This window comes from Protopterus annectens, chromosome 5.part0, assembly GCF_019279795.1.
Source record: "Protopterus annectens isolate FY-2018-M chromosome 5.part0, PAN1.0, whole genome shotgun sequence".
In the NCBI taxonomy this organism is placed as follows: Eukaryota; Metazoa; Chordata; order Ceratodontiformes; family Protopteridae; genus Protopterus; species Protopterus annectens.
In genome coordinates this window covers 768,992,006-769,016,772 of record NC_056735.1, presented here as the reverse complement: position 1 = coordinate 769,016,772, position 24,767 = coordinate 768,992,006, and the positions used below count along the sequence as shown (strand labels likewise).

The window sequence follows — 24,767 nt, the reverse complement described above, 5'->3', positions numbered from 1 at the left end:
ACTGGATGTGCTCGTTGGATCTCAAGGACGCATACTACCATATACTAATGGACAGACGGTCCAGGAGATTCCTCCGCTTCCGGCTAGGAGCCAGTCATTATCAGTTCAGGGTTCTTCCATTTGGCCTAACCTCAGCCCCCAGAGTGTTTACCAAAGTCATGGCAGTGGTAGCAGCCCACCTGAGACTCCAGGGCATTCAGGTGTTCCCTTACCTGGACGACTGGCTCCTCACCGCCCCCAACAAGCATCTTCTGGTTACAGCGAGAGACTATGCCCTATCTCTGTTTGCTCAACTGGGCATCTCAGTCAATTTAAAGAAGTCCTGCCTGTGCCCAACTCAAGCCCTAGATTTCATAGGGGCCAGGTTGGATACTCTAATCTCCAGAGTGGTTCTCACACCGACCAGAATAAACAGTTTGTACCGCCAAGTCTTGGATATTCTTCAGAGCCCAAACCCCCCAGCAGAATTAGTCCTGAGGGCGTTAGGATCTATGTCTGCGGCGGTAGGCCTCTCTCTCCATGCCCGTCTACGGATGCGTGTATTACAGTGGACTCTCCAGGTCCAATGGTCTCTGTTGACCCATCCTTTGGACATGCCGATTCCCCTGAGCAGGGCATGCAGGGACTCCCTACTTTGGTGGCTGCAGGCAGAACAACTCAAGGAAGGGAGACCCTTTGTGATTCCCCCAGTCGAAGCCACGTTGACCACGGACGCTTCCTGCCTCGGGTGGGGCGGGCATTATGCAGGCAAGTCAGTCCAAGGAACGTGGACTCCTCTAGAGACTGCATTGCATATCAATGTCCTAGAGATGAGGGCAGTGCTATTGGCGTTGCAAGCTCTCCATCACCTTCTACCTCTGGGGACTATTGCAATCCAGACGGACAACATGTCCGTGGTCTGGTACATAAACAAACAGGGAGGGACCAGGTCTTACCCCCTGTGTCGAGAAGCCATGAGAGTGTGGGAATGGGCTATTTCCACCAACCGCTTTCTGATAGCAACGCACATTCCGGGACGGACCAACATATTAGCAGACAGCCTAAGTCGGGTATTTCTCAGCCCTTACAAGTGGGCTCTGAATCCCTCTGTCGCGAAACAGATATTCCACAAATGGGGTCAACCTCGCTGCGACCTTTTTGCCTCTCCCCTAAACTCAAAATGCAGCGAGTACTTCGCAATAGTTCCCCCCAAAGGGGAATCTCCCAGGGACGCTTTGGTTCATGCTTGGCCGCCCGGTCTTCTTTATGCATATCCTCCTCTTCCTCTGATGATGAAATTCATCCAGAAAGCCTGTCGGTTGGGGAGCAGAGTGATTCTCATTGCCCCATTCTGGCCTCGACAAGTCTGGTTCCCCTTTCTGCAGTCTCACAGTGTGGCTCCCCCATGGATCCTGGATCCCAGACCAGACCTAATCTCGCATCCGACGAGATGCCACACTCCAAACCTGGTCAGTCTCCGGCTCACAGCCTGGCTGATCCGGTTCCGTTAATGGCAAGGACTCCCGGTATCTCTTCTCCTGTTAAGGCTGTTCTGGTGGCAGCTCATAAGCCATCAACCAGAAAACTCTACAGCAGTAAATGGAAACGTTTTTCCATCTGGGCAAAGGGTAAGGAATTAGATCCCTTTACGGTTCCTATTCCAACCATTCTGGACTTTCTATCCCTCCTTTTTGAGCAGGGAGCTAGTGCATCCACCATTAAAGTTCAACTTGCAGCCATCTCTCATTATGTGGGAGATGGCATAAGTTCCTTGGCTTCAGCCAAAATTTGCAAAGCCTTCCTAAAAGGCGTGTTCCTCTTAAAGCCTCCCATTAAACCGGCTATGCCTCCATGGGATCTTACCTTGGTCTTACAAGCATTAACAGGACCACCTTTCGAACCTGCGGCCTCTGTGCCCTTAAAGTTCTTATCTTGGAAGACAGCCTTCTTGGTAGCGATCACTTCTGCCAAGCGGGTATCAGAGCTACAAGCCTTGTGCATTAAGTTATCCATACCTTATTTTTCACAAAGATAGGGTTGCCCTCAGGACTAATCCTTCTTTTCTTCCTAAGGTAGCCACAGAATCTAACATTAATCAATCTATTAACCTCCCTGTTTTCTTTCCTAGCTTCCAAAACAAAGGTGAATACACATTGCACAAATTAGATGTACACAGACAACTGCGTTTTTACTTGCATAGGACTAAAGATTTCCGCAAGTCAGACCAATTGTTTGTTTCTTATGCTAAATCAGCCATGTGCAAACCAATTTCTAAGGTGACAGTAGCAAATTGGATTTCTCAATGTATCAGACAGGCATACATTTCAATTGGGAGACCAGCTCCGGTTATCATTCGGGCACATTCTACCAGATCTGTGGCTACCTCAACAGCGTTTTGGTCTAGAGTTCCAGTTGACGATATTTGCTCAGCAGCTACCTGGTCCTCTTCCCATACGTTCATTTCTCATTACAAGCTGGACATGATCTCCAGAAGTAGGGCTTCCTTTGGCTCCGCTGTGCTTCTGAATATCCTTCCGTAGGGACCACCCAGGGCCTTTAGGTAAGCTGGGGACTCTGTCCCACAGGTTGCAGATCAAATGAAGTAACTACTTCAGATATAGAAGTTATGTACTCACCATAACGTTCCATCTGAGTAGATACTTAATTTGTCTGCAACCGACCCCCCCCCCCTGCCATCCCCCGAACCTCAGTAAAATATTGTCCCTTGGAGAATTCTCTCCGTCTTTAGCTTATAGGGCAAAACAACCGATCTGAGGTAATGTGGTTGGTAGCATGGGATTATGGGTAGGGGGAGGAACTAGGAGCTCGGATCTTGAAGCTTGGAAAGCTGCCGGCTCGGATCCGAGGTCGGATCTGAAGCCTACAGGTTGCAGACAAATGAAGTATCTACTCAGATGGAACGTTATGGTGAGTACATAACTTCTATTATTTAATGTTGATGCTAGTTCATGTCTTGGTTTGTTTAAAAGACAGCGTGGAATGACGTTTGGTCCCATAGAGGCGTTTTTTTTTTTTTGCCTTAGACAGTGCTTTAATGACCTGCTCTTCAGATATGTAGGGTCAGGAGGAAGTTGAGGGCAAGGTTTGAGATGAGCTTTGAGGGGATAAGGGAATGAAATTTTCACCAAATCTGTCCACTAGCAGGTTTGCCATCTCTGTGGGGTCAGTAGGTTGTGATACTGTTGGTCAGTAGTTAGGCACATGCTTGAGTCCTATTTTTTAGGCTAGGACATAGCGTTAAAATGCCTTATTTTTATCCTTGGCTGTGATAGCTAGGTTTTTATCAAAGTACCTTTAGAGGATTTGACAAGTTGTCGTATTTGCCTGTTGAGACTGACAAGGGAGCTTTTCCATTGTTGGAGCCTCACCTTATTTATTTATTTATATATATATATATATATATATATATATATATATATATATATATATATATATATATATTTTTTTTTTTTTTTTAAGACAACAACATTTTGCATTTGTTGTAAGATTTGTTGATGCTGGATGACCACCAAGTCAGCTGGCTTTTACTTGCAGCTCTGGCTTTGATTCTCTCTAGAATGGCAGAGTCTGTACACTTATACAAGTGATTGTATAGAGTTTTGGTGTAGTTACCACTTCCAGTTGGGGGGTGGGTCTTGGAATGCATTTATACCTTCCCCTAGGTGGGTATATTCTGCCTTGGTGAAATTTTCTAGTCCGACTTCGCCCTTTGTGAATTCTGGTGTTAGTGCCAGTTCAAAGACAACTGATTTGTGGTAGGGTTAGACAATTGTGCTGGAGAATCTGCTTGTCATGTTAGTGAGGACCAGATCCTAGTACATTTGTTCCTCTTGCTGAGGTGTGAGCAATTTGCTCCAGCGCATTTGAGTTACCAAAGTCAAGGAACTTTTGCACTAGTGAGTTTGGGCTAGAGTAGGTTTCCCAATTAATGGTGGGATAGTTGAAAATCCCCAAGACCAGAGTGTATGGCAGTATTTGGATTGACTCCAGTTTGGTCAAGTAGACGTCATGCACGCCATGATTTGTAGAGCAGGATCTATAACTAGCTATGATTTGAATGGGGGTTTTGCCCACAGTAATCTGAACTTGGAGTTTCCGGTCTTACTAGTTGGGAGGTGAATTTATCTAGAGATAAACACCGCCTTCTTTGATTCTCACACATTTATTTTGCAGTCTGAATGTGTGGAAAGCATTGTAGCCTTGTAAGGCCAAGGTACTATGTGAGGCCATGAACCAAGTTTCTGTGAGTTCACAGACATTTACATCCTCCAGTGATAGGAGTTCTTCCAGGGTTTGCAGTTTTTCGTTTAAGCTCCTAGCATTTAGCAGCATAACCCTTGTTTTGTTATGATTAGCACTTTTCACACTGGCAATTTGGTTTATGAGACCTTGCCTAAAAAAAGGCACTCTGGGGGAGGGAAAAGCCTTTGCCAGCAGCCGAAGGCCTAGTGGTGCCAGATGCAGACCATCTCTGGCAAAGTAACGAGGTCTGTCGACCATGTCATCCTAGGCTGACAGAAACTGGCTCCTCTTTGACTCCAAAAGCTAAGCTAATTATTTAAGTCCATCATTTTTTTTGTCCAACAGTTTTGGTCTGCCAAGGAGAGGAAATACTATAAAAATGTCAGAGGTGAGTGCTTTTATTCTAGACCTTCAGGCTTTGAATCATCTCTGGACTCCAGGTCCCCTCGCAGTATTCGCAGACTATCTAATACATGACTCTAGTAACTTAGGAGACTGGCCTTGATGGCTTGGGGAAATTGCTATACAGCACATTCTAGTTCTTCAGGCAAATTTTGACAGACACATTGAGCAGATCCCTGGGCAGAACCTCGTGAATGGATATTAAACAGGGAGGTCTTCGTGGACACTGTCCATCAGTGGGGCATGCCACAGATCGATCTTGTTGCCGCCACCCACAACAGACAACTGAAGCAGTTCTATTCCAGGGTTCCATATCTTAAAGCATGGAAGAGGAATGTCATGCTTTTCTGTTAGAAGGGGGTGTTCTCTGTGCTTTCCTTCCCATACCTCTACTGAGAAGAGTTCTTCACAAGGTTATGAAGAACAAGCCAAAGATATTGCCGGTGATTCCTTTTCGATAGACAGCACATTGGGAGAGCTGAAGTTAAGCTGTTAGTGTGCAGCCATCTTGGAAGTCCAGACTTCATCACTTTTTGGTATACAGAACATGTTTGCTACTGTGGAGCTTCATCGTAGCAGTTCACTGTTATTCATTACAGCAGCTGGCTATGTAGTTTCTTAGTATAGTTTGCAGTAGAGTAACAACCAGTTTCAGTTGTCTCTTGATGTACTTTGTCTGTTACTAGCTCCTAACATTCTATTTGTTGTCATTCTACAATGTTTAGCTTTCTGTTGCTTGCTTCTTTACTCTTACAATTAAAAAATTCCATTGTAGTTGTGTTTTGTTTGTTGTGCTAAGTGGGCACTGCCTGCAGTCAGATTGCATTATTGTCTAACATGTTTTGTGATCATTACATTGGCCACATGATGGTTAAAGGGACTGTAGTTTTGTTAAATAATGTTTTGGGGATTGAGTCATTGTACTTTTCAGGACTTTGCAGCTCCCATTGCCATTTTTTATGCATCTTGTGGTGTATGTGTCACTAGGAGTAGTTTATCTTTGTGTTACTTGAGATCAGATTGCTCATACTTAGCAATGTTTTCCCCTGTCTAGGTGGGTGACCACTTGCGTTCCCAACTGTTTCCATTTTGATAGCTTGCCTACCTCTTGAGGAATCATAAATGAACACGAAGTGTCTTTTTTTGAGACTTATTTTTAAAGAATTGTTATTTTGCTACAAACGTAGTACTTCATATTGGAATAATGTTGTCTTGTACTACATAGCAGTAGAGTTTATAGAAAAAGTATTGCCACAGAGCATTTCATTACATTATTTACTAACTCTATTTTGTTCCTTGTTTGCACTGTTTTCAGTGAGAATCTTGTACATTTTGGTGGCTGTAGCCTTTTGGTGTAACTTTTTGTAAGGAGTGAATGCCATCTGCTCTCGCACCTCATTTTTCACAGAAATCCTTTCAGTTGCATTTTTATCTACTGTTGTCTAAGAACTGTTTTCTTTGGGCAAGTTATTTATCAGTTTTTACAAAGATTGCTTAGCTGGTCTGACCTTTACATCATGATAATGAATGATATTGATGTGTGTAACCAAGGTAAACTGTTTTCTTGTTAAGAGGGAAAAAAATAACAGTCTCAAAATCTGTTTCAGTGAACCATCAAAGAAAAGAGATGCAGGACTTTCCATTCCTCATGTTTCTGCAAGAAACCTGCAGTTGTCTGGTATATCTTCCCTTGGAGAAGTAATTAATGAAAATTTCCCAGTAAGTTATTAATGTGTGGCTGGATTTAGATGAATAATTCATTGATGTTCAGTGGGTGAATTTGTGCAAGTTGTCTTTTACTTGTCCCATAATTGTCATTGTGGGACCAAAAATTGTGGTTCCAAAGATCAGTGAGAATTCTTTCTGTCCAATGTTTTTCATTCTTTTACTTTTTGCCACAGTAGAAGTTTAAATAGAAATCACCACGAGAGTTACAAATTGAAATTAAAAAAAAGTATGTATTCACTTGCTAGACTGGCCTTGCACACTAGGAAGAAAGTCATGCCATTGCTAAACCTAGGATTTACACAAGAGGAGCATGATAGAAGGTAGATGCTGTGTTTTTCGGTAGGAAACAGGTACTGAATCTAATGAGGGGCAGCTGTTTTTGTATGTATATTTAAAGTTGTTTCTCATTAATGGAGTTGGATTTTTTTGCCTGTAATCTGTGAGGGAGCTTCGCAAGGTATGTCAGGGACTTTGCTAAGAAGTGGTCTATGATTGTGGATGTAAATCTTGCTTTTTCTGTGGAAGGAACTCCAACCTGTTTTGAATCAAGTCTTATACAGGAAAGCCAGAGGAATTCTGAAAGCTGCTGCAGGTCTTTGTTAGCACCTGCATAGTTAAGGAGTATAGGTCCTTGAAGGAACCGAGGAACAGTTTCTCAATGTTTTCAAGAGAAAATGCTTGGTACTGCTGTCTTTGCTTTTCTCTGATGAATCTTATGGAGCCTAAAAGATTTGTAAATAGTGTTACTTTTTCAGTGAAGCAATTCATTTCCTGTTTGAACTATTTTTGTGTTATCATTAAAATGTATTTGCTAACCTGGGATCTATGGTGTGTCCATATTATGTGCTTGAAAAGAACAAATAATATTACAGGTGGTGGAGCAATTTGGTAGATTCCCATCTCTGCTGTTTATCTAGAAAATGCAGCAGTTATGTAAGTGTGCATTACATTCTTTAAAGGGCGGTACTTCCCAGGTGATGGGAAAAGATTAACCACATTTTTCCCTTCTGAGTGTGGGTGTGGCAGAATTATGTTGGTTGCAAGACTATGCCTTTTTAAAAGTAAGTTGTGACTCTGTGGTAATAGAAACTGGTCTGATTTACTGCATGTACCTCAGTTGTTTAATCATCTTTGTAGACTGCAGGTAGCATCCACCTCCAAAAGGAAGGAAATAATTCAAATGTTAGTGAAGACTGCAACAGTCACTGATGAGGAACTGAATAAGATGGCAGAAAATAGTGCAGCTGCTACTTGCAAGCATTTGCCAACAACTGCTAAGACTTGATCAAGTTAGTGCAACCTTATAAGAAAGGTCAGCCACCACTAACCAACATGTGGTTGGTTTTCAACAACTCACTAAAAGGAAGATGTGGCCTTTGCTGAGTGGGCTAGAATGCAGTTGTCTCATCTGACAGGTGAATCAGTGAAGGCCGTCCTACCCTTACTAGACACCAATGCACACAGTTATCAAAACTTGACAGAGAAATATTACTTGTGGTAAGTGTTTCACCTGGGACCCTGGTGTGTAAATTTCACATCTGAGCTTCTAATACAGACAGATCAGTATGATCATAAATAGCAGACTTAATGCATATTCTTAAATTGTAGATCCAATGCCATTTTCATTCGTTCCTCAACCTGTGGGTTTGGATCTGAACCTCTGATCTGACTCTGCCACTTTTTATAGCTTAGGATCCTACTCTTGAGCTCCTCCCTTACCCATAGTGCCCTGTCCTCCAGATTACCTCAGATCTCATTTGCCATGTTTAAAAGTAGTTAGGATTTTCACCTCTTGAGTCTTCATTTGGTGTTGTGAATGGTTTAAACTTTTTTCAGTGTTGAACTTCTATTTTATTCTCTATATCTTATTCCTCCTTACCCTCCAATTCACTTTTTTGTATTGTTTTTGTGGTTTCTTGCATTTTCTAAATAACTTTACAAATTCTGGTATTCTTGTCCCACTACCATTGTTGGTAATGCCTTTCCTTTTCTGATCTATCTTTAAAAAAAAAAAAAAAAGTTTTGTTTTCTTTAAAACTTACCAGTATGGCTGAAAAACCCACCAGTTTCAAAAAATGCACTTTCTGAGGGTGTAAGATCCCAAACTCTGATGCCCACAAGGAGTGTGTTATTCCTTAAGGCCCTGGTCACTTAGACACCTCGTGTGATATTTGCACAGGCTGTTACACACGAGCTCTAAGTGACCACTGTAACGGGCTTATTTTGAAGGGCCTTCTTCCTCAGTGTGCTGTATTTTCCAAAAAGTCAGGGGCTCAAACCCCCACTAAGAAATTTAAGGAGCCCAGGGAACACTGCAAACGCTCTTCTGCCCGATCTCCTACCAAATCTTCATCCGAACCACCAGCTAAGATCTTAAAGCTGTCAGACCCAAAACCTTTGGGTCCGACACAGCCACTTATGACTTCTCCACAGAGTCGGGCTCCCAGAGTCTTCCCAGAACCCTCTATCCCTGAGACTAAGTTCTCCTTTATTCCAGGGGAAACTCAAGAAACTTTTGAGATCTCCTTCCACCTCTTCCTCCATAAGATTTTCGCGGAGCCTATTTGAAGCAGAGGTGGACAGTATGATGAGGAGATTCCTCAGGAAGTAGATTCAGATGGGGCGTTTATTTGCTCCATCTCTCACTGAATCCGTGAGTCGCCAGCCTACCTTTCTTCCTGTAATAACTCCTTCTCCGATTTGACCTCCTGTTTCGGAGCCCTTAGATCTGGGGGCAGCCAAAGTCGACATGTTGGATCTGATGATGATGTCTTAGATTCTGACTTCACTTAACAGATTGTGCTCCAAAAGAATCGGAGCCAATGGATGTTGAAGCTGAAGCAGCAGCATCCGATCTGAGGACTTTGCTCTGACTCCAAAGCCTTTGGAGATGTCGTTTCTCCCTCAGCGCTAGCAAGATTGGCTCCGACTCCCCCTTCAGATTGGGGCATCCAGGGAGGCCAGGAGTTGTCTGCTCAGAGAGCTTCTGCTCTGGAGGGATTGTCACTGGCCTCTGAAGGTCCCTCTGCATTTGAGGTGGTGGAGAAGGGTACTCTCTAGGGCCAGAACTGCATCGACTCTACCTCCTTCAGATCGTATCCCGGTCTTAACCACTGCAACTGAGCATCCTCCACCTCAGGTACAGCCAGTCACCAAGAGCTTCCAACCAGCTCCACCTACAGAGCTCCCCATCTCTTCCGATACCTCCTAGGATTATCCCATTGAGGAGTTCCTCCGCAAGAGACTGTCCAAAAGGAGGCACCTGGATTCCCCTCAGGAATGTTTGCTAGAGGACATCGACTTCGATGAGGGGGAGGAGTCCCCAAGATCTCCACCTGATGATGTCTCATTTGGCGACATCCTTGTAATCCTACGCCAAAAAGGTGGTTGGTCTACCCAAAGCCCTTCCTCTGGGGAGTCTGTGCGTTTGGAAACCTTTGTGTCTGGCCTGTCTACACCTTTGGTGACCCCGCCTGCGGTGACCTCAAATACCTGGTCTCCTGTAGGGCATGGAAGGAGCTAGACACTGTAGAGCCCATCTCAAAAAGAGCTGACAAGATTCTCAGTGCCCCTTCAGATAGACCTCACTAGACAAAAGGTAGACCAGTAGATGCCATAGTTCTAGCCACAGAAAGGAGCTAGCTAGACAAATCTCCACTGTCCATCACCCTAACAGGGAGTCTGGGGCTTTGGACAAGTTCGGGAAGTGGGTATATGCATCAGTGATGTTCACATTGTGATCACTGAACTACTTTGCTCATTTTACCAGGTTACAAAGGGATTTACTAAAGGAACTCTCAACACTGTCCCAGGTTCCATGTCTCAAGAGGAACATGAGGTTAATCTCTCATGCTGCAGAAGGTATTTCAAGGGCCACCGGTTCAGGCATCACCATAAGGAGACATGCCCGGATGCAACTTTGTGACTTTGCGGAACGATTCAGAGCGTCATTCATCAATGCACTGTTTGATGGATCACCACTTTTTTGCCCAAGTGTGAGAGACACTCTCCTACTGAGAAAAGGATGAAACGACATTGTCTACCATCAGAATCTGATTTTTTTTTACTCCACAAAGACCAATGTGGTGGTAAGAAATTGTGGTTCAGAAAATCACATTGACCTTTTCAGGATTCACAAGGAGAATTTTCCCCTAGAGGTAGAGGGAGAAATAATTATAATAGTAGACACTGCCCACATGGCAGAGGAGGTCAGCAGAAACAAGGATCTAGAGATTCTTTCTTAGACAGATCCTTTCAGTGCTACTGAACACTTGCCCGACTGTCTCTCTCAGGAGGGAGTCAGGGAGTGCATATCTTTGCACTAGAGTGCCTGGCTAGCCATTACAGACGACCATCGGGTGCAAATAATCATATCCAGAGGATAATACATTCCATTTTTCAGAACTCCCAAACCAAAGAAAAAGCTCCACGATGTTACTCCCAGTCAGAGGGAGTCCGCAGCCTTAGAAATTACAAAGCTGCTAGGATAAAGGGTCATCCAGGAGGGCCTGCCAGACCAAGAAGGATCTGGAATTTACTCAAGGCTTTTTTTAGTGCCAAAAAAGACAGGGGATGTGAAACCGATCCTAGATCTGATATCCCTGAATAAGGTCGTAAAGGACTAGAAATACCAGATGGTCACGGTACAGTCTGATGGTCTTGGTGTTTCACTGTTGCAGTCATCACATTTGAGTTATCCCTGCCAGGGTTGTCCTCGGTTGGCCCGAATACCAGAGGCTTAGTATTTTTGCATCGGCTGCTGTCGCTTCAGGACTGATGTCAGGTCGTCAGTAGTATAAAGTACGGCAGCTGACGCCATTACATCAGTCTTTCTTGCCATGGAGCCCGAAGCAGAAACAGTTTGCATGAGTGCTCTGTCGGCCGCTACCTGAGTTTCATCTACCGACTTGAAGTTGAAGACTTTTAAAGCTAAGTACCCCATTGGGGATCCTTTTTTCTTGCACTAACTGATGTCAGAAAAGGTTAATAATGGACTTGCCTGTGGAAAGCAGATACCACACTGAGACTTACATTCTTACTGCATTACTTGCTTAAGCCCAGACCACGACGTCCCCCGTTGTCGCTTCTGTACTTTGGTCAATGCCAGAACTACCTGCTTTCGGGCCCTTGTTGTAGCCAAATATTTTCGCTTACAGTCCTCGAATTCCGATATGGCTTTTCTAAGCCATCCGGCAGCAGATCTTCTGAAAAAATGTAATGATAGAGACAGACCGCACAGGTCCAAACCTACCGACACTTCTATTAAGTTAGTCATCCGTTCTCTGGTCCTCAGTGAGGCACTTTCGCAGCCCCTGATGCCCGCTTGTGTGGATTCGCAGGCCACTACTGAGTTCCTATCGTAGTCTGGTAGGCCGCAAGCCTCTTCTTCGACTAAGGATCCTGTGGTCGTCTCTATCTTGGATAGGTCTGGAGTCGCTGAGCAGGCACTGGCATCCGAGGAAGTCCTTCGCACTACCAATTCTCGGCACAAACCGACATCTTCTTTCACGACTGCCTTTCTTTCGAAAACGACAGAGTTTCTTAGGCCCAGGTACAATCCACACCCTAGAAACCGATGACACCCTCTCAGGCACCTGCTTCCTTGCCTCAGTCTCAGATGCTTAAAATGGTGGAAGACCTTGTCATGCTGATCAGGGGAAGCCAAGCTACCCCTCCAAAAGGAAAGAGAGATCTGTCCCCTGTAGTTCTGTCTGAACAAGAGTCAGATGACTCTGATGCTTCTGAATATGCAACCCCCTCTCTACTTATGAGGATTTTGATGCAGAGGATTCCATCCCTTCAGCCTCTCCTCTAGATGATTTTTCCTTTGGGGAAACCCTGCATGCCTTAAGGGAGCATTTCCAATGGGAAAGTCAAGACTACTTTCAGTCTAAAAAGAGACTCTGGGAATTCCTGTATCTTCCACAGCACAGACCCTTGGCCATCCCCCCAGTCCTGGATGTTGTGGAGGATGTTTCCCCTGGAATCCATCTCGACTCCTGACACCCTCCCTCCTGTGCCCAGAAAACCCGACAGGTACTATAGAGTCCCTGACTTGCACAAATTTCTTTTTAAATATCCTACTGCTGACGCTGAGGTAATTTCTCAAGGGCCTAAAGGGATTAAAAGCAGCCTCTGCTAAGAATCCCACACCCTTCCAGAGCACTAGACAGATAGGGTAAAAAAGTATACACCTCAGCTACTGTTGCTATCAGGGCACTAAATTGTCAGTTCCATATGCTAAAATTTCAGCAACATACCCTGGAACTCCTCAAACAACAAATGTTTTCCTTTCATGCTTGGGCAGAATCCAAAGAATTACAAGAGTTAATGCATTCTGCAACTCAAGTAACTAAACACACCTTGCACTTTGGATTTGACGCCCTAGAAGCTTCTTGCAGGGCAGCAGTCACTGGGTCTCATTAGAAGACATGCATGGCTTAAGGAACAGCCCCTGCCAGACCATGTCTGATCTAAATTATTGGATGCCCCCCCTGCACAAAGGCACCTTATTTGTCACTAATGCAGAAGAGGTCTTAAAAAAGGTGGAAGAAAAAGCAATAGCTATGCACACAGTTAAGGATTTCTTAGAGGTCCAGCCACCCAGGTTCAGCAGGCATTGTCCCACCAAACACTGGTCCTTTCCTGCTCCCTCCAAGCCAGTCCAGCATAGACCTCGGGGAACCAGATCCCCCATACAGCAGCCACAGGGAATACAGAGATCTAAGCAGTGGACTACCTCCACTTCAAAACCAGGAAGTTCTAAGCCCACCCCCTTATGGTAAGAACTCACAATGACTCCCCTCCCCCACCCCCTCCCTCTGCCCAACTTTACTAACCCCTAGGAGGAAAACTCTCCTTTCACGCAAGCACCTGGGCCACCATTACCAATGACCACTGGGTTCAGAACATAGTGTCTCAAGGATACAAATTTTCCTTCCACAGCCTTCTAACCCCAAAAGGATTCCCAGATCTACCTCCAAACCAGTGGGCAGAGGCTCAAAAGCAAATCCTTTCCCTGCTTTCTATGACGGCTGTAGATGACATTCCTGCAGAACAGATGGGCCAAGGTTTCTACTGCAGACATTTTCTGGTGCCCAGAAAAGAGGGCACTTGGCGTCCCTTCCTCGATCTATCCATTCTAAACACCTTCCTGGTGATCCCAAAATTCAAAATGCTCACCCTCCAGCAGCTGCTACCCATGCTGTCCAAGGATGCTTGGCTGGGCACCCTGAATCTAAAAGAGGCCTAACTCCACATTCCTATCAGGGATTCATGCAGGAAATATCTCCGTTTCACAGCAGGATCTCAACACTTACAGTTCTATGCACTTTCGTTTGGCTTATCTACTGCTCCCGGAGTTTTCACAAAATGTCTGTCCCCGGCCATTGTCTTCTCAGACAAAGTAATATCCAGATTTAGCCATACTTAAACGACTGCCTTATTCAGGCAGACAGCCAGGAAAAGCTGCTCAAGAACCTGGCCTTTGTAAAGACCCTACTAACCTCACTAGGTGCACGGTCAACGAAAAGAAATCCAAACTGGTGCCCACCCAAACAATTATCTTTCTGGGAGCAAGTCTGGACACAGCATCCCAGATAGCATTCCTTACACCAGAAAAACAAGTTGTACTGGCAGCCTACTTCTCTCAACTAGCCACCAGGTCCCAGTTATCTGCAAGGAAAATCCTGCAAGCTCTGGGGTTCATGGAATCTTGCATACTACTCACTCCATATGTCAGACTGCATATGAGGAAACTTAAGTGGTACCTAAAAAGCCTTTGGTGTCAGCACTCTCAAGACCTGGAAACTTACCTGTAAATGCTTGCGTCATAAAAGATTTTCTTTGGTGGGAAACAGCATGCTCCTACAGCAAGGGACTGTATTTCTCACCACCCCCCGCCACCCAGACCCTCACCACACACACTCATCTGACTATGCTTGGGGTGCACACCTGGACGGCAGGTGCATACCGGGCCAATGGAGCCCGCAGCAAATCCCTCTGCACATCAACCAAAAAGAGATGATGGCTGTCCAGTACACCTTGGTAGCTTTCAAACCCCTTCTCTCCCCAGGGGCTCTCCTGATCAAAACAGATAAACACCACTGTGATGTGGTACATCAACTAGCAGGAAAGGGACTCATTCCTACCCTCTATGCAGGCTGGCCATGACCATTTAGCACACTGCTTCTGCCATGCTACTGCACCTGTTAGCACAATTCCTACCAGGCTCTCTCAACTATCTGGCAGACCAATTAAGCAGAAATCTGCTGGACCCACATGAGTGGCAGTTCAACAGAAGAACCTTCACCCTAATAACTCAGCAATGGGGCACCCCGAAGGTCTATCTCTTTGCCTTCCACACCATCCATCAACTTAGCAGATTCTGCACCAGGGAGCATCACTGCATGGCTTGGAAAGTGGATGCCCTGTCCTTCACCTGGGTCAGTCTATCTGTCTATGCCTTTCCTCCATTATCTCTCATCCCCAGGGTACTTGCTCAAAATAAAGGAGGAAAAACCAAGGACAATTCTTATTGCTCCAGACTGGCCTCGCCAGCACTGGTATCCTTTGCTGCGCAGCCTGTCCACCACTGCCACCATGGCATCTTTCTCAGATTCCAAACCTCCTGACCCAGAGGGAAGTGGAATTCATGCATCCCCAACTTCAGACACTCAATTTGGCAGCTTGGCTTATTCCCTAAGCCTAGATCAATCTGCCAACCTCAGTAAACAGGTTCTAGATGTTATCTGTGAGGACAGATGCCCTAGCAAAAGAAAGTCTTATGCTGACAAATGGAAAAGGTTCTGCACCTGGATCCAGACTAAAGGAGCCAATATGGCACAGCCCTCCATCCCTCTCATCCTGGATTACTTAGCTGACCTACTACACAGTGGCTTCTCTTTCTCCTCTATAAAAATGCATGCCTCTGCTGTTTCTACTCATTTTCTCACTGAGCAGCCCCTTTTCTCACACCCTTTGATCAAACAGTTCCTAAGAGGGGCTAGCAACTTGAGGCCACCCAGAAAGGCACCCACCCCAACTTGGGACCTTAACTATGTTTTGGAAAAACTCACTCTGCCCCCTTTTGAACCAGCTTCTTCTGCAGAGCTAAAATTTCTCTCCTGGAAGACAGCATTCCGTCTAGCCATCACTTTAGCCAGAAAAGTCTCCAAGCTGCAAGCACTCATGGTTGTGGAACCCTTCATCATCTTCCATGCTGGCAGGGTATCCCTCAGAACTAATCCATCCTTCATGCCAAAGGTGGTGTCCAGTGTGGGTCTCAACCAATCCATTCATTTACCCACCTTTTTTCCTAATCCCCAGAACAAGGGGGAAAGGATTGTGCACTCTCTAGATGTGCACAGACAGCTCAGATTCTATCTAGACAGGACTAAATCCTTCAGAAATTCTGATCAATTGCTGGTTAGCTTTGCTACAGGGGCAGAAGGCAAAGCCATCTTCAAATAAAGTATTTCCAAATTGGTAGCAAACTACATCCGTTTCTGCTACTAACAACATGGAAAGCCTCCCCCCAAGGGGGTCAGGACTCACTCCACCAGAGCAGCCCCCACCAGGGACATCCTGGAGGCTGCCATCTAGACATCTCTTTACACTTTTACCAAACATTACCACCTCCTCCTCTTCTCAAAATCCAGGGCAAGGTTTGCCTCTATGGTCTTGCAGGTCATCCTAGCCAGCCTCTAGATGATCTTCGTATTTCACTGTTGCAGTCATTACATTTGGGTTATCTGCTTGCAGGTAGCCCTCAGTCGGCCTGATTATCAAAGTCTTGAGTCCTGTGTCGGTTGCTGTCTCATCTTCTATGACATCAGGTAGTCAGCAGTGTAAAGCATGCAGCCGACGCCATTACATCAGTCTTTCTTGCTGTGCGGTGCCCGAAGCAGTTCACAAGTGCCGGTCGGCCGACTCCTGAAATTTTCGTTTTCGAGTTTCAGATCTGAAGTCTTCAACAAAGCTAAGTACCCCGTTGGGAATCTTTTTTCTTGGTCTAAACCGATGTCAGTAAAAGTTAACAATTTGTATTTCTTGTGGAAAGCAAATACCTCATAAAGATTTTTATTCGTACTGCATTCCATGCCTAGGCCCAGACCACGACGTCCCTTGCTGTCGGTTTTGCGCCTTTTTCAAACCTTGAAATATTCGTCAGTTCATTTTCACATCTAAATATTTTGGTACTCGCTTCAATTATCCAGAAATGGCTTCGGTAAGCCACCCGACTACCGACATGCCAAAAAAAAGCAAAGATAAAGACAGAGACCGACCGCATAGGTCCATAGTTGCCGCCGACGCTTCTGCTAAGCTAGTCGCCAGTTCGCCAGTACTAGGTGAGGCGCTTTCGCAGCCCCTGATACCCGCTACTTCAGATTTGCAGGCTTCTACTGAGACCCACTTGGAGGTGTGCCACGAGATGCTTCTTCGACTATGGAACCTGTGGATGTCTCTACCTTGGATGGGTCTGGAGCCGTTGTGCAGGCACCGGCTTCTGAGGGTGTATTCAGGCGTAGTGACTTGCATATTAAACCAACGCCATCTTCTTCAAGGCCTAAAACTCGATCCATGCCTAGAAAACCGACGCCCAGACTGCATGGTCAGGCCCCTATGCCTAAAAAACAAATGATAAGAATGGCTGAATACCTTATTACTCTAATCAGGGGAAGCAACCCTTCTCCCTCTGAGACCTTGAACTGATTTTCCTTCTGATTCTTCTGATCAGGTTTCTGAAATTTCTGTTTTCTCTGATGACCAGGAGTTGCCCTTATCTATCTATGAGGAATCTGATGCAGAGGATTCCATTCCTTCTGCTTCCCCTGCAGGGGATTTCTCTTTTGGTGAAACTCTGCATACTCTTAGGGAGCATTTCCCCTGGGAAAGACAGGATTACTCTGGACTCCAAAAAGAGGTTTAGGGAATTCTTACTCCTACCTCAACACAGGCCTTTAGCTATCCCTCCTGTACTGGACATTGTAGATGATGCCTTCTTGGAATCTAGCCTGGCCCCTGACACTTAACCTCTGGCTCCCAGAAAACCTGACTGGTATTAGAGTACCTGACTCTCACAAGTTCCTTTTTAAGAATCCTACTGCGGATCCTGAGACTATTTCACAGGGACCCAAAGGCAATAAGGGTACTACTGCCAAAAACCCTACCCTCTCTGATAGAGATTCCAGGGCCCTGGACAGATGGGGTAAGAAGGTATACACCTCTGCTACATTGGCCATTTGGGCCTTAAACTGCCAGTTTCATATGTTGAAGTATCAGCAGCATATTATTGGATTGCTTAAACAGAAAATGATGTTGATTACTGACTCTGTTGAAAATAGAATTACAGGATTTAATGCATTCTGCTGAACAAGTTGGAAAACATACTTTGCAATGTGGTTTTGATTCATTAGAGGCACCTTGCAAGGTTGCTGTCACTGGCTCTATACTTGGAAGGCATGCTTGGCTTAAGGAGCAAACTTTGCCAGATCATGTTAACGCTAAATTACTGGATGCTCCCTTAAACCAAGACCGCCTGTTTGGCAACAGTGCAGAAGAAATACTTAAAAGATGGTGGAAAAAGCTAAATCTGTGCAAACTGTTAAAGATTTCCTGCAAGTACTGCCTCCCAGATTTAGTAAGCACTGGCCTTCTAAGAATTGGTCCGTTCCTGTCTCTTCCAGGCCTTCTCAGTCCAAACCCAGGACCAGCAGACTACCCAGGCTTCAGTCTCAAGGTACTCACAAGCCTAAGCAATGGGGGGGCTCCCACTTCCAAAGCTGGAAGTAGTAAGACACCCCCCCTATGGTAAGCTGTCACAATGACTTAACTTTAAACCTTCCAAGCCCTGCTCAACTGACTGTTCCTTTAGGGGAAAAGATTGCTCTGCATGCAAAAAACTGGAACTCATTACCCAAGACAAATGGGTCTTAAATATAGTTTCCCAAGGATACAGATTCCACTTCCACTCCTTACCAACCCCCAACGGTTGGCCAGACCTACCCGCAAATCAGTGGGCAGAGGCTCAAAAGCAGGTTCTCTCTCTTCTAAGTATCAGGGCTATTCAGCCTGTCCCAGAAGAGGAATGGGGGCAAGGTTTTTACTCAAGACTTTTTCTGATACCCAGAAAAGACAATTCCTGGCATCCTATCCTGGACCTGTCTATCCTAAACACCTTTTTGGTAATCCCAAAATTCAAAATGCTAACTCTTCATCAGCTGCTTCCCATGCTAGGCAAAAATGCCTGGTTGGCAACACTGGATTTAAAGGAAGCCTACCTCTACATCCCAATTAGGGAATCTTGCAGAAAATACCTACTCTTCAGAGCAGGCTACATGCACTGTCAGTTCTCTGCTCTGCCATTTGGCTTATCTACTGCGCCTAGGGTATTCACAAAGTGCCTAGCTGCAGTCATTGCATACTGCAGGCAAAGAAATATTCAGATATACCCATACCTGGACGATTGTCTAATTCAGGCAGAAAGCCTGGACATACTATTAAATCGTCTGGCATTTGTAAAGAAATTACTAACTTCTCTGGGATACGCCGTAAACAAAAAGAAGTCACATCTAGTACCCTGCCAACAAATTGTGTTCCTGGGAGCAAGCTTGAATACAACTTCCCAGATGGCCTACCTCACGCCAGAGAAACAAGTTTATTTGACAGCCTACTTCAAACTACTTGCCACAAAGACCCAGCTATCTGCAAGGAAAATCCTGCAAGCCCTAGGGTTCATGGCCTCTTGCATTCTATTAATTCCATATGCAAGACTGCATATGAGGAAACTACAATGGTATCTAAAAAGCCTATGGTGTCAACATTCTCAGGACCTGGAATTGATGATTCCTGACATTCCTTGTATAAAGACAGAGTTCCTGTGGTGGGCAGAGGCCTGCCACCTCAACAAGGGGCTCCATTTCATTCTACTCCCTGCCGCCCAAACCCTGACTACAGACACATCAGACTATGCATGGGGGACTCACTTGGCAGGGCGGTGCATTCAGGGCAAATGGAACCAGAGTCAGATGCAACTGCATATCAACCAAAAAGAAATGTTAGCTGTACAGAATTCCCTGACAACCTTCAAGGACCACACCCTTCCAGGACAATTACTGGTAAAGACAGACACCACAGTTATTTGGTACATAAAGAAGCAGGGGGGAACCCACTCATACCCTCTCTGCAGACTAGCCATGGCTCTGTGGAACACAGACTTGAGCTACCAAGTGCACCTACAGGCTCATTTCCTGCCAGGCAAGCTAAATTCACTGGCAGACGACCTAAGCAGAAATCTCATGGACCCACACGAATGGAAACTGGAACCAAAAATATTCAACCTGTTGAACAAATGGGGGACTCAAGAAATAGACCTGTTTGCCTCTCCACAGAACTACCAATTGGACAAATCCTGTGCAAGGACTCCCCACAGTCAAGCTTGGAAAGTGGATGCCCTGTCCTTTACCTAGGAAAGCCTCTTGGTTTATACCTTTCCCCCTCTGCCCCTCCTCTTGAAGGTTCTGCTAAAGATCAAACAGGACAAACCAAGGACAATTCTTATTGCATCAGACTGGCCTCGCCAGCACTGGTACTCCCCTCTCGCGCAGCATGTTACTGCGGGATCCATCTCACCTACCACAGACACCTTCCCTGCTGTCCCAGCAGGCGGGCCAGATTCTGCACCCTCAGCTTCAAACCCTGAACCTTGCACCCTGGCTAATTCCTTGAGCTCTCCAATAGCATCCCTCAGTAAGCAGGTGCTGGAGGTCATTCTGGAAGCAGGGAAACCTAGTAGTAGAAAATCCTATGCTGAAAAGTGGAAACGATACTTTTCCTGGAGCCAGACCCAGGGTATGGGCACCACGGTGCCCAGTTTACCTCATATTCTTCAGTACTTAACAGAAATGCTCCACAAGGGCCTATCCTTCAAAGTTAAAATTCATGCCTCTGCAATTTCAGCACATAATACTGAACCTCCCCTCTTCTCTCACCCCCTGTTAAAGCAATTCCTCAGAAGGGCTAAAAATGAAGACCCTCGCAAGCGAGCCCCTAATCCAGCCTGGGACCTTAACTTTGTACTGGAAAAGCTGCCTCTCCCTCCATTTGAACCAGCTGCAACAGCAGAGTTGAAATTCCTTTCTTGGAAAACAGCCTTCCTTCTGGCTATCACTTCAGCAAGAAGAGTGTCTGAATTACAGGCCCTCATGGCAGTGGAGCCCTTCATTATCTTCCATTCAGACAGGGTTTCCATCAGGACCAATCCTTCCTTTATGCCCAAGGTGGTGTCTAGTGTGGCCCTAAATCAGTCCATTAATTTGCCTACCTTTTTCCATAATACACAAAACAAAGGAGAACGAATTCTGCACTCTCTACTTTCTGGACGTGCACAGACAACTTAGATTTTATTTGGACACGACTAAGCCTCTCAGAAAATCTGAGCAGCTGCTAGTTGGCTTTGGTGCAGGGGCAGAGGGGGGAAGGCCATTTAAAAGCAAACCATTTCTAAATGGATAGCTCATTGCATTCTTTTCTGCTATAAGCACCATGGGAAACCTACCACACAGGGGATAAGATCACATTCCACCAGGGCTGCATCTACCTCTACAGCCTTTCTCAGAGGGGTCCCTACCTGGCACATCCTAGAAGCTGCTACCTGGAGCTCTGATCATACCTTCACCAAGCATTACCACATGCCTATTTTTTCTAAATCCAGAGCTGGTTTTGCCACTGCAGTTTTGCAGGGCTTAATAGCTGGTCCTAATGCTCTCTAACTTCCTCCTTCCTTCCTTAGCTTTGGGAATCTACCCAAATGTAATGACTGCAACAGTGAAACACGAAGAACATAGTACAGTTCTGTACACTTAACATAAATGTAGATGTTCGAGTGTATTCACTATTGCAGTCCTGGTTACCCTCCCTCCAGCTCCCTGACTTCTCTTGGCTCTACCTTTCCTTCTTGTTTGGTGTATTTGAGCTTTCTGGTGTAGTTGATTTTTTTTTTTTTGGAGGTGTAACATAACATATAATTGCTTCCCGTTATGGGGGCACCTGACACCTGTGGCAAGAAAAACTGATGTAATGGCATTGGCTGCATGTTTTATACCCCTGACGACCTGACGTCATGGAAGAAGAGACCGCATCCGACGCAGGAATCCAAGACTCTGGTATTCAGGCCAGCTGAGGGCTACCTGCAGGCAGATAACCCAAATGTAATGACTGCAACACTCGAACATCTACATTTATGCTAAGTGTACACAACTGTACTTTGTTTAGTTCCCCTCTCAGAAAAGGTACACATTTTGCAAGAACTCAGAATGCCTAGCACTATAAATTCATACCTAGTAAAAATTTGAAATTTCAGAACACACTGTGCCAAGTCCAGAGATGGAGAGCCCAGATGTCCATAAATGTGGACCACGTCCAAGACTGCCATTTCATGGAATATTCTCTTTTCTCAGAAGTTTTAACTATCTGTGAGTTGGTATATGCAAGTTTGAGGAGTGCCCTCCCACAAAACAAAACAAAAAGAAGCATAAAGAAGATGTATGTGTGATATTCACTCTTTTCCTGCATTTTTCATCTTTTTTTTTTTTTTCTGGTATTTTAAGACTTGGTGAAGCAAGTGTCAAGGTTTCAGTAGGGAACCTTTGTGCATAGCCAAATGGAAGAGATTTTTTTTTTGCTTGGTGTACTAAAAAGCCTATAGACCCAGCTGGGATAATTTATCTGAACTATTAAGTCAAGGCTTTTCCTGTGCTTCTGTCAAGGTGCATCTTTTTGCTATTTCATCTTGCGAAGCTTCCTTTGGATCCTTTGACTAGAAAAATCTATTCTTAAGCTCTTCATGAAAGGTACTCTTCATGTGAAGCCACCATAGAAACTTCCCCCTCTTTCATGGATCTTGAATTTTGTCATTATCAACGCCTACCCCATTTGAGTCCACTATTTCTGCTCTCCATTTGTTTTGGAAAACCTTTTTCATATTGTATGTCTGTAAACTACAGGCTTTGATTTTGCAGAGATTGTCTTCCACAGTTTTTTACAGATCTAACCATTTTATGCCTGGAGTGATCGGGCAGCTCATCTTGAATCAGTGTAGTTAGGTCTGTCTTTTGTGCAAAACTGCAGAACATAGACAAGGAGATTCTTCATACAGTCCAGGTTACGAGACAACTAAGGTGTACTAATGGGAAAAAAAACTTCAGAAACCGTTTAACTCTTTGCACCTTTTACACCAGGCATGCAGAGTAGGCTAGTATACATACTCTCTCCAGACTGTCAGGGAAGTACATCTCATCCTTTGGTGATCATGCACCCAAGGCAGGAGGAAAACAATTTGATTTCTGTCCATACTTTCTCTGTGCATCTACAAACTGTAGAAGTACAGATGCATTTGCCTTTGCTGTCCTTGAGAAGCATTCTGATAATCATCCCCAGGTTGAGGGTGTCTTCTTTGTGATGATATGTATGTAATGAATATGCCACAGCACTGATCTTTATGATGAGCATGATAAAGTTGTGTTAGGGTACTTGCTATAAGTTTAAATATGCAGGTAATATCTTTGTTGCAGTAGGAGTTCCCACAGATTTTCCTTCACGTGTCTCCCCTTATCCTTTCTGGGAAGAGGCAGATTTTTAATAGCTACTCCTAGACGCTTACTTTTTGACCAACAACTGCCTCTTGGGATTTGTCTAGGATGTGTATTAATGTACTTTAGTTGTACTAAGTACTGTGGTAGAGGTGTTTCACTTCTTTAGCTGTGTGTGTGTGTGTGTGTGTGTGTGTGTGTGTGTGTGTGTGTGTGTGTGTGTGTGTGTGTGTGTGTGAGCAGTCAAATGACTAGTATGATGGTATGAATTAAGATTTATCTTAGGATCCTCTCCCTTTCCTTTCATTGGTGAAATGTCTAGGCACAGTTGTTTCATAGGTAAGCACCAGGCTATCAGCCGGCAGATTGTATGGTCAATAACCAGAGGTTAAGACCTTAACCATTATGCCAGCCCTCCCCTTTGTGGCTCCTTGATCCAAAACGAACAAAAGGTGGTATGGTTTACTCTTCCATTTATAGCAGTTTCCTGCTGATGACATCCTTTGTATGAGGAGGATATCCAGCACTTCTCTAGGAATGTTAGATTGCTCTTGAAGTGTGGCCAGAAGACTGCCCTACTACCAGTGATTTGTTATCTAGCGAATACTGCAACAGTAATCTTTTTATTTGGATGTAACTGATAAGCTGGTTATGCTTACAATGCAGTACTTTTCTTGAAGTTGTATAACACCTAGTACAGTGGGTATGAAGTCGTGTGAATATATTGATATATTGGTTGACTTGTCATACACAGATGTCCTTCTGTTCATATGCTTCTGTATCCGTCCGTCCATTTTGCAAAAGATAGATGCTACCGCTACGGTGTGTGTGATGTCCTGCGTGTCTCTGCAGATGTCAGTTACAAAACGGACGTCAGCACGCACCTACCTCAGAACTTTTCTGCCGCCTGTGTGACTGCCAGCTCTGGTTGTCCCTCCTTCAGAAAAGTGATCCCGTGTGCCTCGTTGATCTTGTCTGACTTCAGATAAGTACCATCATAGGGATTTTTGATTTTCTTTTTGTTACTGCTTTGGGCTTTCATGCCAGGTAGAAAGGGCACGTGTAGGTGTGGAAAGCAAATTCCACATAAAGATTCACATGAGCGCTACCTGTTTTGCTTAGGCCAAGAACATGACTACACTACTTGTAGTATTTGTCAGGCCTTCTTCCCCAAAGCCCTCAGAAGTCGCCTAGCTGCTTTAAAACTTTGCTTAGAGAACCAGCGACTCAAATGTTTGGCTAAAGCTATGGCTCCAATGTCGAGTCCCTCGGATGAGCCACCAGTCAAAAAGGCTTTAAAAATCAAGGCCTGAACCGACTTCCTGTCGAGGCCTTTGAAGGCCTGGTGTTAGAGCCGGAATCCTCGAACCTTCCTTTGGCAGGTACCCAGGAGGAAGCCATTAAAGAAGCTGAGGGCACGTCCCAGAGGGAATCGCAGGCATCTTGATTCAGTCACTGAGGGAGAACCTAGGCTCATCATCTCCGAGGACCCGCATGTAGTCTCTCAAGTTGTAGTTCACGAAGACATTAACACAGACATTGTGGAGTGCTGTCCAGCATCCGGCCCTCCGACTCTACACCGTATCTCTGATACTTCGACGACAGAGTCCCAAAAAAAGAAGCAAAAAAAAAACAAGCATCTTGCTCCTTCTCTGACTCCCACAGCCTCTGAACAGCTACCTGACTGGCAAGTCTTCACCCAAGACCTTCTAAATGCCTTCCTAGCCTTACGCCAGGCCCCTACTGCGTCTACCCCTAAAGTGAACTTGTTCCGGACGTCTCATCTGAAGAAGAGGATTCATCAAG

At 45.0% G+C, this 24,767-nt stretch overlaps 1 protein-coding gene across 1 annotated transcript in view; it reads left to right on the top strand.

The window, feature by feature from the left end:
• Positions 1–24,767, top strand: part of LOC122802816 (protein NPAT) — a gene marked incomplete in the record, with an annotated part of 1,438,521 nt that overhangs the window by 496,682 nt on the left and 917,072 nt on the right. Inside the window, 1 exon segment of the mRNA XM_044072621.1 lies at positions 6,252–6,363. Within this exon segment, the coding sequence (XP_043928556.1) occupies positions 6,252–6,363 (112 nt within the window).